The 17,270-nt window shown below is 36.9% G+C and overlaps 1 protein-coding gene across 4 annotated transcripts in view; it reads left to right on the top strand.

Moving 5' to 3' along the window:
• The window catches only part of cnksr2a (connector enhancer of kinase suppressor of Ras 2a), a 177,036-nt gene that overhangs the window by 92,266 nt on the left and 67,500 nt on the right, over positions 1-17,270 (top strand). For 2 of the 4 annotated variants that reach the window (XM_049462835.1, XM_049462832.1), the window contains exons 7-9: positions 1,664-1,723; positions 3,633-3,701; positions 12,648-12,794. In XM_049462835.1, the coding sequence (XP_049318792.1) occupies positions 1,664-1,723; positions 3,633-3,701; positions 12,648-12,794 (276 nt within the window). The remainder of the gene's footprint in view (positions 1-1,663; positions 1,724-3,632; positions 3,702-12,647; positions 12,795-17,270) is intronic. The other 2 variants (XM_049462856.1, XM_049462846.1) reach the window with 1 other exon arrangement.

Below are 17,270 nucleotides of genomic sequence, written 5' to 3'. Positions count from 1 at the left end.
GAAATAACAATGCCGACCTACTTCCATCCCCACTCACCCTGATTCACAAATCACTCACTGTGTTCTCCATTAAGACGATTAAGCGGGCAATAAATCTAATTAAAAACATGATGTCATACACATGCTTAAAGATTTGATAGAATGCATTTATTCAGAAGTTTTAATTGTTTTCTGATGTCTGATAGAAATCACAGTGCATAAAATATAATTTAATTTTAAGGTCACACAATGCAAAATTCTTTTACCTTAAAATAGTAGCTTCAAAATCACTGCGATGCTTCACTTCTATAAAAGTGTAAAAAAAAAAATAGCATATCTTTCTTTGCCACGTCAAGCTGACTCCTGCACTATACAACTCTGGTGAAGTGGGCAAGGTGGCATTCTTGAGAACTTTGTAATGCTGTGTTAGTGCATAGTCATATGAGTGTGAAATCCATTAATATTGCTGTATCACCTTAGTCCACATGTCCTGTTCGCTTTTAGTGACAGTTCTTTATCTCTCAGCTTGTCCACAAGTGCATGTGTAATGGGTAGGGGTTTTCACAGTTCAGTTCACACCACGGTTCGGTATGTTTTCGGTATGTTTTTGGTACAGTTGTGTTTGTGTGTGTGTGTGGAGTGGGCTGAGTAAAGCAGATTTTAATGTTTTCGGTACAGTTGGTGGAAAAAATAAAGAGGCTGGGCATTCTGCATAGCCTCACCTTTATTAACTTCATAATAGCAATGTAACTTCATTATAACCATGTTTTGTTTGTTAGGATGGAATGTTGTAACAGGGCTGGAGCTCTTTTATTAAATGCTTGAAACCAGAGTTCTCTCCTACTGTCATCATGAGAGACTCCATATTTTGGATCTTGTTGGAACAAATAAACAGTGAGCTTGATTGAGGCACTTTATTACGAACAAAACGAATAGTATTACTTTAAATGATTAAACTACTAATATTTTTTTACTAAACATATTGAGAGATAGATAGAGAGAGAGAGGGCGAGAATGAAAGATAGAGAGGGCGCGTGCAAGAGAAAGAGAGAGAGAGGACACACATGAGAGAAAGACAGAGAAAGAGGGAGAGAGAGGGCGAGAGAGAGCCTCTTACAGGATGTACCGTGTATTCTCCATGCATTTACGCAAACCGAACCGTGACCCCCGTACCGTAACAGTGAAGAATGGTGAAGAATACACATACCGTTACACCCCTAGTAAAGGGGTGTATTCTGTAAATTAAACAATACTTCTACATTTTTTCACTGGATGACTTTCTTTCACTATATTACTAAATTGTGTGACCATTTTAAAAGATTTGTAGAATTCCTCTTTAATAAGGAGTGTTTAATGAACCATTCACAGTTTCATTTAAAATTCATATCTTGTACATCCACCTGGCTGGTTATACAGTCTGTACAGCTTTAACTCTAGAGACTGTATAAAGTAGTGTATTGTAATAGAGGGGTCAATGATTGACAGTACAGATTAGGTGTTTCCAGTAAGAGAAAGCACAATGAAGGCTGTTCTAAAAGAGGGGCCAGTTTCTAATTAAGTGGATAGTGAGTGTATATGTGAAAGGAACAAAACTTACCAGGAATTGGTTGAAATATTTTTTATGTGTAACCATTTCTTTATTTGTTTATTTATTTTTATTTGTATTATTATTATTTTTTTGCAGGGCATGTACATCAAGTCCACATATGACGGCCTTCACGTAATAACTGGAACCACTGAGGGAGTAAGAGTCTTCACTTAATTATACAAATGTGTGTGTGTGTGTGTGTGTGTGTGTGTGTGTGAGTGTGTGATGCGAGAACATAACTTAGAAATGCTTTATCTAAACGTTTTATATACAGTCTATCTACACTTATTTTTCTCACACATATTTTTTCTTTATGAAGCTAAGCATATATGTTTCATTAGGAGTGCCGTTTTAAAGAAAAGTTAATGTTGTTCTTTACATTAGAATAAACTGGAAGACAACGAGAGGTAGTGACTCAGACATGACGATACAGAACCTTAAATGAGTGTAAATTAATTAAGTGTAATTAACAATCATAATTATGGATGTCTTTATATAAAAGCTGTCAGTCAGCTCTTATCATGATGCTGATGGGAGATAGAGATAGAGAGAGAGAGAGAGAGAGAGAGAGAGAGAGAGAGAGAGAGGAGAGAGAAGATAATTATTAGATACAGTGTCCCACTACACCAGAAGAAACCCGTATCAAAAGCGATGTGTGTGTCAGATAGGACCAATACAAGCCCTGACTAATTGTGATTGTGCTGCTTCAACTGAGATGTGATAACTTTGATGTCTCCTCGGTAGAAGCAGAGGGATTAAAAAAGAGAGAGAGATAGAGAGAGTGAGAGAGAGAGAGAGAGAGAGAGAGAAAGAAAGAAAGAAAGAAGAGCGAGGAAGGAGGAATAAAATTCATGTTTGCATAGATGTGAAAGATCTATCTGTGGGTGAAGTCTCTCATTGGCATTAGCACTTACTAATCACTGTTTTAAAATAAATTAAATAATTCTATAAAAAATGAAAGCAAACAAATAATACAACACAATACACACAACACAACAACATTTCAAATTGCTTTAATAATTTAACGATTAATATAATAAACCTCATGTTGATGTAGCTTTCATCATCATTTTTGTGCTGTATTTTAACAGTAAGTAACAGTAAATATATTTTTCTTTTAGAATCTGCAGTAGTGAAGTGATTGTAAGAATTAGTCCATTGGGCATCCAAACAGCTGGAGTGTTGGTCATTAATATCATGCAACTCATTAATGTGTTGATTTTGATCGGCAGTATTGAAGTTTTGTGTAAAAACATTAAAGTGGCATGCATTAGAAAACTGGCACTGTAACTTTATGAATAACTTCTAATCACTGTGCCACATTGAGGAGTATGTAAATGTATGAATCTGAATCTTGTATTAAAATATGCATTATCATCATGCAAATTGAGATAAACAGTAGCTGCTGATTCATTATGATGGCAAATTTGAATCTGTAATTTTTTTTTTTATTTAGCACACTAAGCAAACCGAAACTAAAAGTGCTGCAGTAGCCAAGCAGGCACTTGACCCAGCACTCCTCAGACTGCTGAAGCAACGCTCCACTACTTTTTGATTAAGTTTAGGACGCTTATTCCCAACAAACACAAGAACGTTTCCTAAACACACTAACCACTGATTTATAGACGTGCCGTGAAACTCACCAGCAGAACCAATTAAAATATCAATTTCAGCAGGAGGATTGGAGCGTTTCCCAAAATGTCAGAAGTGATTTCATCTTCTGTGAGAGGAGCCTCAGCTCACAAATCCTTTAACTGTTTTTTATTGCACTGTACAAACTATTATTTATGCACTTGGTCACAGTTTATGTCTGTACACAGTGCAGAAGTTTCTAAATGTCAGTAGTTGTATTTCTTTCTGTTTTTAGTAGTAAACTAGAGTTGGATGACTGTCAGAGAGGAACTTCTAGCAAAAGTCAGCTATTCTTATTTAATTAATTATCAAGCTATTAAACATCACCCCTTCCGTTCTGGAGACGTTGTATAATGTTGTATTATGCTACTAAATCTGAAAACTGTATCTATATGAACTGTATCCATCTCTGTTTCTGATCTCTGTCTCTCAGTCTCCAGCTGACCGCTGTAAAAAGATCCACGCTGGTGATGAAGTTATCCAGGTGAACCATCAGACAGTGGTAAGGCTCCATATCTTCTCTTCCTGCCTTCATACTCGCTCTACCCTCATCCCACCATCCTCCCATTCATTCATCTTTCCATCTCCTGCACTCTTCAACCGAGTGTGTCATGATAATTGCTCCACCCAGACACACCAACCAGTGCTTTCCAGGGGTGCATGCTTCTCAGCATCCAGCACATTTACACACATTTACAGAACTACACACATACATCTGCCTGAGAGTAGAGGAGGAATGTTTTTTTGCTAATTTATGAAAACATTTTTTGCTAGGGGTGTGAGAAAATGCAAATATTTTGTCGTATTGTTGTATAACAAAATAACAAAATTACCAGCAGATCAAGAGGATAGTAGAACCAAGCAGAATTAATCCTCATTCAAAATTACACTGAAAATATTAAATGAAAAGACAGAAAAGAGTTCATGTTTTAACTGTCAAACAATACAAACTCATTATTAAGACTAAATAACTATGCAATATTCATAGCCTGTAGACTATTTTTATTAAGACATAAACTTTATATTATAGTAAAAATCTCATCATTTCAATCAGGGATGAGCCTTGAATTGTGGACATTAGTTCAGTGAAGGTAGCTGCCATCTTGGAAAGCTAATATGTTGCCTCTTTACATAGGTAATTATCCTAAAAGGATAGAATCAATTGATCTGATCAGCTGTGGGTGTAGAAAAGTTTACAAAAAGACTCTCTTTTTGACTCTTGATGTTTTGGAGATTGGAGACAAGTTTTTTTTTTTTTTTGTCAGACAGTGCTGATTACCTGAAAGCTCTACATTATATAAATTGTAAATTGTCTTGTCAACTTGATAGCACTACATGATAGATTAGCATTAGTAATACAACCAGCTAGCGGCACACTGAATGCCCTATAAAGGTGTCGAAAAAAGGTGTCCTGTGTTCTAGTAGTGTGTTTTTCACAGGCCAGTACTTTCTCTGTAATAGAAATAAAGTGTAAGGACCTCAAATCTTACAGTGCAAAAGTGACAAATGTGGAGTCAGTCAGTGACCCCTGTGGCATTAAACTCTCCGACCAAGTAAGGTTAGCAAACCATGGTGGGAATACTGGTCTCAACCCAGTTTGTAAGTGTTCTCTCCGAGCCATGTATATACCACTGAATAGGTTACCCTCCGGGCTCAGAACAATTCTGCCCTGTGGTGGAAAAGAGGCCTTTGTTTAGTTACCTACAGCACTGAGCAAATATCTTTAGCAATCATGAACACTTTTATACTTTATATTCCATACAGTCAGTGCATGGAATACATACATGTTCAACAAAAAAAAACAGAAATGTATTGTATCTACAGGGGTAGGACAATGAAACTTAAAGACCTGTCATTTTAGTACAGAAGGTATCATGGTTCTAAATTGGAGCAGCCTGGTGTCCAATCTTCATTAATTGCACATTGCACCAGTAAGAGCAGAGTGTGAAGGTTCAATTAGCAGGGTAAGAGCACAGTTTTGCTCAGAATATTGCAATGCACACAACATTATTGGTGACATACTAGAGTTCATTGTTGGTGCATGTCTTGCTGTCGCTTCTTTGACCAAGACAGCAAGTCTTTGTGATGCATCAAGAGCCACGGTATCCAGGGTAATGTCAGCAAAACACCAAGAAGGACCAACCACATCCAACAGGATTAACTGTGGACACAAGAGGAAGCTGTCTGAAATGGATGTTCGGGTGCTAACCCGGATTGTATCCAAAAAACATAAAACCACGGCTGAACAAATCACGGCAGAATTTAATGTGCACCTCAACTCTCCTGTTTCCACCAGAACTGTCCGTCGGGACAAAAAATTATTGTGGTCTAAAACCAGGTGTTTCAGTTTCATTGCCCAACCCCTGTTCTGTAAATGTCCTATATCGAGTATAAATGTAGTGTATCTAGTCAGGGTTTGGAATGTTCTCTTCAGAGCCTCTACTGGCCTTCCTCAAAAAAGTCTGTGAACCACCTCAGCTACAGAGATCTTGGACTTTTGCAGATAACTCTATATCTTCATACTGTACTTTGTGTGTGTATATTTTTGGTGTATGACCATATGTAATACAGAATGTGCAGATATTACTGTGTAATTAAGCAATTATGGCGTTTACACCACAGGAGGTACTTTACACAGGAGAAAAACCTTAATATGAACCAACCATAAGTACCTTGTTTTCCTGTGCTGTTCTTGAAGAAGAATTTCTTGTAAGTTCATATGCTCCGGTCCCTTAAAGTGCAGGCTTGTTATTCAGTTATAAATCTTAGGATTCATTATTCAGAACCTGTTTTAAACTATTCAGTAGCTTCTCTGAAACTAATCTGTAATTGGTGTAGTTATTAGACTGAGCAGTTGAATTGTGTGGGCCTGAAATCGGACCCTGAGGGTTTCAGGAGTTGAGAATTTGTATTTCATGGAGAGTTAGCTGTACTCTGCAGTGGGAACAGAGCGCTGATCTGTATCATTGACGTATATGTGACTATGGAGACCATAATGTGTGTGTGTGTGTGTGTGTATGTGTGTGATCAGAGAGCAACTTTCTTAATCGAGGAGCAGTGCTGCGGAGGATTGCTTTGACGTAATAAAGAGATGACTGAGCTCTCTGTGTGTGTGTGTGTGTGTGTGTGTGTGTGTGTGTGTATGTGTGTGTGTGCTCGTGAGTGTGTATGTGGGTGCAGTAAATGACATCAAAGTTGGGCATTCTTACTGAAGGGTCATTATGCCTTTAATACATATGAGGTTATGAATAATGTTGAATAATATTCTGCATGCTAAGTGGTTTGGAGCGCTCTGAAAGCCAGTCTTGTGGTTTTTGCACTATGATACAATATATTTTTGGAAAGGAAATGCCAGCATTTATAATACCAAAGCAAGATTGACACATCTGGTTAAGTGTAGATAACCCAACAATCATTTTAGAGAATGTTTTATCATGCTTTGATGGTTCTTTGACCATTTTCTTCTTTGTTTCTCTCCAGTTTGGACACTTTCAATCCCCACCCACTAGCTAAAATGAAACAATGAAAATAACAGGTGAAGGCTAGCATGTTCTTTCTCCAAGAAAAGCCAGCTGCTTCTTTTTGAACTGCTGCCATTGCATCATCAGTGGACTACTAAATGGGCTTTAGGGATAATGCAGACAGCTAGGTCTGTTATTTCATCTAACAATCCACTTTTTCTTGTTGTTTGTGAAATACAATAGGTGCCTCTGAGTTGTATATGCATACTGCATATAAAACTGTTCTTCATCCTCCTGTCTTTTGAAAGTAACTATAGATTTACATTGGATCTCCGGTGGATTCTGTGTTTTACTGAGACCTTAAATATACACACTGGGACGCACAGTTTGACAAAGTAGCTCAACTCGACAGAACACTGGTCAAAGTGATATTTTATGATCTAGCGTGGACTTTAGCGTGGTGAAACTGCCCAAGCACCGAATCACAGTGGCCGAGTGATGCTGACAGTCTGAAGAAAATTGTTTAAAAAGTTTAAGGGTTAACTTTACCTACCCCTCAGTGCTATATCTTTATAACTAAGGCTGTATCTCTGAAAACATTTTGTCCTTTAAGTTTTAGAGCTGTAAAATTGACTGGGGGGAAGGCAGGTAGGCATTCTCTGCTGCAGTGCTGTCAGCCAATCAGGGGCGATATATTTGCATGCATTTATAATCATGAGCAAGAGCCAAAATCCTGTCCTTCTTCAGAGACCACTATTTCAGTGAACTAAGGCAGGGTAATACAGAAACACTGGAACACTTTTTCTTTTCTTTTTTTTTACAAAAAATAGTTTACATGGCATTCCTTCATACTAGAGACCACAACTAGAAATTTTAAAATGAACGAAAAAAATGGTGGAATGAGACTTTTAAGATTCTTAGCCAAAAAAAAAAGGCCAGCACTTACCTGATCTGTTTCTTTGCATGAAATCTTTTGTCCTGATTCTAAATTTATTTTGTTTTACATTAATGTATGATGTTATTTTGTATATTGTCGGCTATATAAGAAGAAGAAACATCTATACAAATCTGAAAATTTGGACATTAATATCTGTATTGAGTCAAGCTTGTCGATCACCCACCACCATGGGCTGTGTGTTTCTCATCAGTCTCAATGATACACAGTCTGAAAACAGGTGAATGTTTCCTGTGTCACCTGTGGCCTTTTTTTTATTCACTCCATCATCTTCCATTCCACCAGCGTTTGTTTATCTCCCCCGGTGGCCATGCTGTTGCTGCAGCTGAGCGTCTCTGTGCTCTTTTCTGATGAAAGATCAACAAGACTGAAGCCTCATTAATCCTAAATTAATTAGCGCATTGTCAACTGCATTATTAGGAAAGGCATGGCTAATGTGTGATAAGCGACTGGTGTTTGGAATCGCAGAGAAAACGAGATAAATCGAGAGAAAACACACTATATAATAAATAAATAAATAAATAAATGAATTAATGGAAGCCTCACAGTGAATACAGTAATCTGTTAACACAGTGTAAACACACCTCCCCAAGAACAATTACCCGAGATAAACAACTCCCAGGAATTGCTGGAAGGAGACGCTGTAATAATGCAGGCGGATGTTTTTCTTACTCTCTTTAGTTGTTCGGGTTTTGTGCGGTGAGTATAGAGGGACAATACAACGTGTATATTTATAGGTACTTTTAGTCAATGTTATTATACAAAACATAATTTTTGATGAAATTAAAATCTGTCATACAGAGAATAAATATATAGAACAATAGGTATTTGGTGGAATAACCTTGCTTTTTAATCACAGTTTAATGACAGTCATGCATCTGAGCACATTCTCCTCCACCAGTCTTACACACTGCTTTTGGATGACTTTATTCCACTCCTGGTGCAAAAATTTTAGCAGATCAGCTTCTTTAAATGTCATTGTCATTGGAACCTTTGACAGAAAGCTCAGACGTCTGGGCCCAGCCCGTCTCAGTGTGTCTGTGTGTGTGTAAGTGTGCTGTGCCGCCAGATGTTGTCTTGATTGCATGTCTCTGTGATTTCTAAAGGGAAAAAAATCTATTGATGGGTAATTGTGGGTGCCTGTGTCTTTCATTTTAAAATCAATACGGTTTCAGAAAGGGGGTGTTTTGTGGTTTAATCAGGTTGTCATTGACATTTTTTGCAGATTCTGTTTGATGAGTAAATTTCATCTGTAAGATATACCTTAGCTGTGATGATAAGTGTGTGGAAGAGGACCGTGTGTATTCCACTGCATCTCTCTCTCAGAATTGTGGCCACATTGATTTCTGAGGTTTTATTAAAGTCTTGATAAATAATCAATGATCAGCCTGATGACTTTCCCGTAATATCAGCGGTCAGGGCTTTCGCCACTGTAGCCGTTCTGCACTTTGAGGTCAGTGTGTGTTAGTTTTACTGAAGCGAGAAGCGCACGGTTATCACTTTGAGTTTCAGCTTCATGATCAAAGCCTGGACCACTGCTCTCTTCATGCTTTGCGCTCATTATTTTCATCTGTTACCGGATTGGTCAAGCTTTATAGATCGCTGGCAAAAATCTCATTCAACATAATGAGAAAGTGCAGTGCATTCAGAAGAAAACATGCTTTTAAATAGTGTTTATTTTGCATATGTGTCTCACTATTTAACCCTCCTGTCATGTTCCGGGTCAAATTGACCCGTGTTGAAGTTTGAAGATCTAGGAAAAAAAGTTGAAAGTATTTTTTCATCATGAAACTTCTTCTGCTTGCCTTAATTAGTGTACTCAACATATAATATGAAAATGTTTTATCTTCCATATATGCAACCACCCCCTACAAAAACTAAAACAGAATTGCAATGTTATGTTTTATTTTATGTAAAACTATTGTGTTTTGTATGTTGGTCTTTCAAAAGTAATAAACTAGTGAAACATTCAAAAAAGTTTGAACATTTTTTTTATGGAAAACGAGTAATTTATCCTATTTGAACCATTACCTGTTAAAGGTAAGGAACACCATTGCACTAAATATTGATAGAATAATTAGCAAAATATTAACACTGCTGGTTAGGATTTTTTTTTGTTTCAGACATCTTTTTGGATAATTAAACATGCATCAGGTCAGATTGACAAAGGGACATCTCTGCTGTTCCTGACAAATTAACATAATAGGAGGGTTAAATATTTAAATATACTTTTTGAACAGGTTGTGAGTAATTAAGAAACCAACCTTAGGAGCATCACAGCTCAAAAGTGTTGTTTAGTTAAATATCTGCAGGTATGGAGCAGAATTCAGCAGACTGAAACAAATGAAGTTCTTATTTTAATAATTATTATGGTGAATGAAATGAATGAAGAAATTGAGAACAGACCGTCCTTCTGATCTTCTGAAAACAAATCACATTCTGTGTACCTCAAAACTGAGAGCAGGGAGAAAAAGCACATGCACATTCCTATTAGTGCCTATTAGCTCAGGACTAGCATATTAGCTTGTAGCTTGTTCATAAAGCGAAAGTATTGCAATATTCTAGTAAACCAAAATTGGGTATTCTAACATTAAGCAACATTAAGGTCCTGTAATGAATGTGTCTCCAGTTACTGGTTGTAATGGTATTTTGGGAATGGAGGTAGAATGCTTGCTTTGCTTTATCTCTAAGCTTTATTTATCTTTATCAACTCGCTTAGACTTCAATTAGAGGTAGGAGGCACGTGGCATCAAAACACCGTAGACTCCCCGATGCCTTAAAGCAACAAATGCAGTGAGAGAGTGGTGCAATAAATGATTGTTATTCTACCTCCATTCCCAAAATACCATTACAACCAGTAACTGGAGACACATTCAGTTCTTTCAGATTGTACAAGACTTTTAGATTTTGATTGCTTAATAACAGGTGTGAACAAGAGATTTTTCTATTTTTTTCACATCATACATGTCGCACAGCACTTTAAACACAGGCCGTTTCTCAATACGGAGTACACAAATTTGCATACTCCCAATGTGGGACTGTATTCTTGGAACTGCTGCATACTTGATGACATCACCCTCTCAGGGTAGCGGAAAATGTTTTTCCGAAAACGTAGGGGCACATAACTGCTTCTTTAACAAATTAACCTCATATCTGAAGTCTAAACCATTACATGCTTGCCTAAAAATAACTTTAAACTTTATTTTATCACACAGAAGGACAATTTACAAAACACATAGTTATAGGTATGTACCTTTCCCTCCGCCATGCTGCGAGGTGCATTTTGGGAGTCCACACAAGTCATTTTCCATGTGTCCTGAATAATGAGGGAGGAGCAAGAACACATCCGGGTATTCGTGGTGAACTTGGTGAACTGTAATCTTCTAAGTGGATCAGTACTTGAGCTGCGACTGATGATGTTTTAAAATGCTTAGGACAGTTTAAGCACAGTTTAAGTGGTCTCCAAAAATTATACTGTTTTGTCATTAGAAACGGAAGCCCGATTAATCATGCCTTCTTTAGGTGGGTACATAGAGAGAGCTGGATGTGATGCTGACCAGGTGTCTGGTGTCTGTTAGCTGCCTGTTAGGTGTCTGTTGGAGAACTGGGGGTCCTGTGCTTTCCTCAGAGAGCTTTGGCTGCCTAGTGATGCTAAGCATTGGCAGCAGTTTTTAATAGAGGAGGTGGCTGACTTCACATGTATCGGAGGTGGCATGTGCTTGTCCTCACCGTCCTAGTGTGTGATGTATTACAAATGATTGGAGGCGTCCTAGTAAGTGAAGAGGTTGCTTGGATAAGAAAATACTGTAAAAGTAAACAATATTTTATGCAGTGAAAGGCGCACCGTGTTATAAGGCGCACTATGACTGAACATCTATTTTTTCTAGTCTATTTTCTTACATAAGGCGCACTGGATTATAAGGCGCATTTTAAGAGACACTATAAGGAACTTCAGCAGGTCTTGCCGCTGAGTGGTGGTGGGGGTAGCTAACTAAGTGTAGTAAAGTTTAGCTAAGTAAACAAAACTGTAATATTAAGTCAAACTAGTGCTGGATTTTAATCTACACAAATTTATCTCCTGAAAACTCACTCCTTTATTTAGGTGACTAAAGCACTTCTGTTTATCTACAGTAAGCTTAGATTCCCAAATTTCTCCAGCACTAAGGATTCAAGGAGATTTTATTGTCATTCACATCACATGTGGTACATGAGGTGGAACGAAATTGTGATCTCACGATCCAGTTTTACACCCAAAGAGCTGTTATTAAAATAGATATATATAGATAAAAAAAGAATACAATAAAAAAAAGAATATACAAAATAGATAGATAAATACCCCGAAAGAATAAAAAAATAAATAGAGAGTAGAAGGGTTCAGCAAGGCTGCAGCATTAGCATTAGCATTACAGGCTAGCTGCTCCAGCAGTGCTAGCCAGGGTTAGATGCAGGCTACAGGTCGATAATACTCCCCTCTAAATGAGGACATAGCGAGCATTGTTTGTGGATAATGCTAATGCTGCTTCAGCAGTGCTAGCCAGGTTTAGCAGCAGACTACAGACCGATAATACTCACTTCTGAACTGGAAAATAGCAGGCGCGGTTTGTGGATAATGCTAATGCTGCTCCAGCAGTGCTAGCCAGGGTTAGCAGCAGACTACAGACCGAAAATACTCATCTTTTAACAGGGAAATTGAGTTTAACCTGACTGGTACAATTCATACATAAGAAGCACTATATTAAAAAACACACTGTTGATTTTTGGGAAAATTTTAAGTGCGCCTTATTGTGCGAAAAACTAGACACTACTGGCTCTGTATAGGTTTGTGTATTCTTAAAATCCCATAGGTTTCAGGCTAAACGAGACCCTGTTTGTGATTGCATGTCTGTGAATGCCACTTTCACTCGATCTCTCTATATTCACTAGTTGTGAATATAAAGAGGCAGAGAGTGTGTATTCCCCTGTCCAGTAGATGACATGTGGTGTTGTGTGTGTATGTGTGTGTCCTCTGTTGACCCTGTGTTTGTCGCTGTAGGTGGGCTGGCAGTTGAAAAACTTGGTAAACTCTCTGCGCGGGGACCCTGGAGGGGTGACGCTGACGCTGAAAAAGCGTCCCCAGAGCACGCTCACCTCCGCCCCGGCCCTGCTAAAGAACATGAGGTGGAAGCCCCTGGCCCTGCAGGTAGGAAGCTCCTCCCCCACGAGCTGCGCGCCTTCCCAGGCTGCCTCTGCCCCTTAACCTCCCTCTCTGTCCCGTCCCGCCTCAGCCAGGGCCCCGTAGTGCTAGAGATACTAAAACACCATCTACCCCACCACCCTCTACACTAATCACCCTCACCCCCTCACCCCCACTCTCTTCTCTGACTCCATTTCCCATACTGCTTGGCTGCTCCTGCACCTGCTTGCTCCTGTGCCGCGCTGGGTAGGCCAGAACTGGTGAAAATTTACCACAGCTAAGTTCAGGTCATGTAAAAGTGCAGAGTTAGAAGATCTGCTCGGGACATTGGAACTTGTTGATGGGATGATCAGCTGGATGAGATGGGTTATTTTTGTATTTCTAACTCCAGAATAATGCAAAATACAATGCAATTTCTTTAGAACCACTGTGATAGTGTTATAATCTCTTTATAAGATTTGCGCTGTCAAAAATATGAATCAGCAAGTGAGATATTTTAGAATGTAAACATAAAATCAAATATCACATCATTTTGGAACTGTTACAAGAATATTAAAATAATATTTCGTCGTTGTCCAATGAAAAACAGCAGCTTTACAGGAAAGACAAAAAACCTTGTAAACTTTCAGTGGAAGTCAATGTAAAAATAGTTTATTTCAGGTAATTTTAAAGAGTTTCTATTGGTCCGTTCATCAAGACATTTTGGCGCAGTGTAAGGGATAGTTTGTCTGTTCAAATTATGTAGACTGAAAATCGACAAAAATGAAGATAAGTGTTTTTCATTGAACAGCGATGATTTGGTTACACTTTCTATGAATGTCATCTTCATTAGACTCTATAAACACATTCATAACATATTATAATGCACTAATAAGGTATTATGAACATGGCTATAAATATTTCTAAAAATGCATAACCCATTATTCCCATGTTTATTATGCAATATGACATTATGATCATAAGACATTATAAGCTGTTCTTATAATATACATGTTAAATAGTATATTTCTATCTAGATTATTATCTGAAATAATCTAGTCCCACAATAAAAGTCTGTCACTTTACTTAAAGTGTACACAGACCTGTTATAATATATTATAAGGGATTATAACTAATATTATATTCAATACAAGTATAATTCATGAGTTAAATATATATTTAGAGTATTAAACAGGGTGTGCAGCTTTTTTAGTCATAATGCATAATTCTGCATGCTGGGACTGAGTTTCTCGGAATTGACGTAAAACATGTTATAAATACAGCTTGATCTGAGTTATAGTTTCACTATTATTAATAATGTATTACTAAAAGCAAAAAAGCAAATAAAAATAAGAAAAAAATCATCTTTAAGTGAAGTTATCTTAAATCCTCTTACAAAATAAGAAGTATTAAATATTTTAACTGCCTTCAAAATTATTTTAATTAAATACGGAATATTTTTTCAGTCTGTAGAGAAACTGTGGTGGTTTGTGTTCTGTATGTGTATATGTGTTGGTGTTCTGTGTATTTCTGTAGCAGAAAACAGACTGGCATTAATCTGCTTTGGCTGTTGAATGAAGGATTTAATTTGGCCTGTGTTTAGTTCCAGATCCATGGGCATAAACTCAGACCCACTCAACTCTGTCCTTAACTCTTCCCCTAAATGTCTTCCTCTGGGTGCCTCCTAACAGATTGTGTGTGTGTGTGTGCTTGGGATTTTGGATGCCTGTGAGCAAATACAGTGAGGTGGGGAAGTCTGAGGACACTCTTTAGAAATAAATAAAAAAATATTAAATAATAAAATAAATAATTATTATAATAATAAAATATAAAGTAAGTACGTGGTATTGATGTTAAGGCCATTTTACAAAAAGGTCAGTTGTGTTTTGAATCTCTTTATTGAAGCTGATATTCAGACAGCTCTCAGGTGGGTTTGATCTGCTCATCAGAGGCTTTTGCAGAAGCTTGTGGAGTCTGTGCAGCTTGCATGCACCCTGGCATTAAAGCAAAACGGAGGGATTTCATTTTCCACTCAAGTTGTTATGCTGATCATATCATTTTCATTTCCGTAATGAGTATTCTGTTTAACTATGTTCAGCAAACAGAGATGAGAATGCCATGATAGCAGAAGAAGAAAGAAGTGAAGGACAGTTTGTTTATCATAAAATAGCTGCATGTATTGAAACAAAAAAAAACAGACAAGAAAAATAAAGAAGAAATTAATAGCAAAAATAAAGGGTATTAGTTACCATTAGTTATGACATAAGAAACAGCAGCAATATATACAGTATCTCACAAAAATGAGTACACCTGCCATGGGAGCCAAACACAGGACAGACGGGGCAGATACCAAACATTTAATTTATTAAATAAAGGGTCAGGCTTATAAGAATAGTCAGGGACAGACAGGGTCAATAACCAAATGGCAGCATAAACACACATCATACAAAAATACAAAACTAGGTCGGGCAACGAAAAAATAAACAAACAATCAAGTACTAGACAAAAAGAAGAAACGGAGAAGCAAAAAGGGTCAGTAACAAACGGTCAAAACAACAAAGGAAACACGAGAATGAAGAGTGAGATAAAATAGGGGCTATTTATACTAAAAAGTCCAGGTGTGAGCAATGATTAGAAGCACGGTGAGCCAGAACACCGATGCGCCATGTGATCCAGCATGTCCGGGAGGTTTAGAGCAGATGCATCTTGGGAAATGAAGTTTTTCTCGAGAGAACTAGAGTCTGTGGCAAGCAGACAGACAATGACATGACTGACAACACCTCTTACATTTTTGTACGAATATTTTATTATATCTTTTCCTGGGAAAACACTGAAGATGACTCTCTGATACAATGTAAAGTAGTCAGTGTACAGCTTGTATAACAGTGTAAATTTGCGGATCTCTCAAAATAAAACAACAATACTGCTACGTCCCTACTCTCCTTTCATATTTTGTGCATTTGTCTTGATATCTGTTTATTAATATTAGTTCATTTTTATCCAATTTTATTTTATCTTATATTTATCTTATTTTAACAATTGCTCTTTGGGGTGTGACTAGAGCGTGAGAATACAATTATGTTCCACCTCATGTACCACCGCTGCAGGCAGGTAACAGTATTAGACATGCAGTTCTGGACAAGACTCTTGGCATCAGTGGATGTTTGTGATGTACATTGAATTTACACTACACCAGATTTTACACTACATTGCATTACATTTGGCAGACAAAAGTAAAAACAGTTAAAGGTAAAACATCTTTAGATCCTAAAGGAGGTCAAAGAGAAATGATGGGATAGAGGAGTAGCTTTATGTAATCTCTGTGTTCACAATATTAAAATAATAGTAATGAAATAAAAAAACAACAACAAGGAATGATGTCAGTGCATTTGATTAAAGCTTTATCTTTATTCACTTCTGTAGCTGCAATTTAAAATGCACTTGAAGTGGGGACTTAAGTTTGAGCAAATTAGACAACTGTGACTAATCATGAATAACTGCATTGTTATTTGCGGATAGTAATATAATAATGAGTTGACAGCCCTTTGTACTTTTAAAACTCTGCAATACTTGGCCTCTTTTAGACATTTTAAGATTTCTTGATTAATTAATAATAAAGAGCTTGTAGGTTAGTACTTTTCCTAAATATAAGAAAAAAGTGAATAAGCTTGTCACAGTAATTATTATATATGAACATAACATTAATCATATTTACTAACAGGTAAGCCTGTTGAGTTTGTTAGCATAAATCAACCTGTATGTTGACTTTGTTTTAAAACATTAGGTTTATTTTATTTTTATATAGTTTCATTTACTTACAATATTTAAATATTTCTATTCCAGATCCAAATGTCTATATATACAGCTCTGAAAAAAATAAGCGACCACTTCTGTTTCTAAATCAGTTAAATTAATATGAATTTGCCATTTATAGGTATATGTTTGAGTAAAATGAACATTGTTGTTTTATTCTATAAACTACAGACAACATTTCTCCCAAATGTTAAATAAAAATATTGTCATTTAGAGCATTTATTTGCAGAAAATGAGAAATGGCTGAAATAACAAAAAAAAGATGCATAGCTTTCAGGCCTTAAATAATGCAAAGAAAACATATTCATAAAGATTTAAGAGATCAGAAATCAATATTTGGTGGAATAACCCTGGTTTTCATGAATCTTGGCATGTTCTCCTCCACCAGGCTTACACACTGCTTTTGGATAAAGCAACAAAACAATTCAAGCAGTTCAGCATGGTTTGATGGCATGTGAGCATCCATCGTCCTCTTGATTATATTCCAGAGAATTTTATTTGGTAAAATTAAAGAAACTCATCATTTTTAAGTGCTCACTTATTTTTCCAGAGCTGTATATTATTAATAATAAAAATTTAATTGGTTTAAGGTTAAAGGAGACTTTATTGGCATTCACATCACACATTGATCTTAAGGTCCAGGTCCGCCTAGAAGAGCATTTATTATCTAAAAAATAATAAAATAAAAAA

This window comes from Astyanax mexicanus, chromosome 1 (assembly GCF_023375975.1).
Source record: "Astyanax mexicanus isolate ESR-SI-001 chromosome 1, AstMex3_surface, whole genome shotgun sequence".
NCBI lineage: Eukaryota > Metazoa > Chordata > Actinopteri > Characiformes > Acestrorhamphidae > Astyanax > Astyanax mexicanus.
This window is presented reverse-complemented; position numbering and strand designations above follow the sequence as displayed.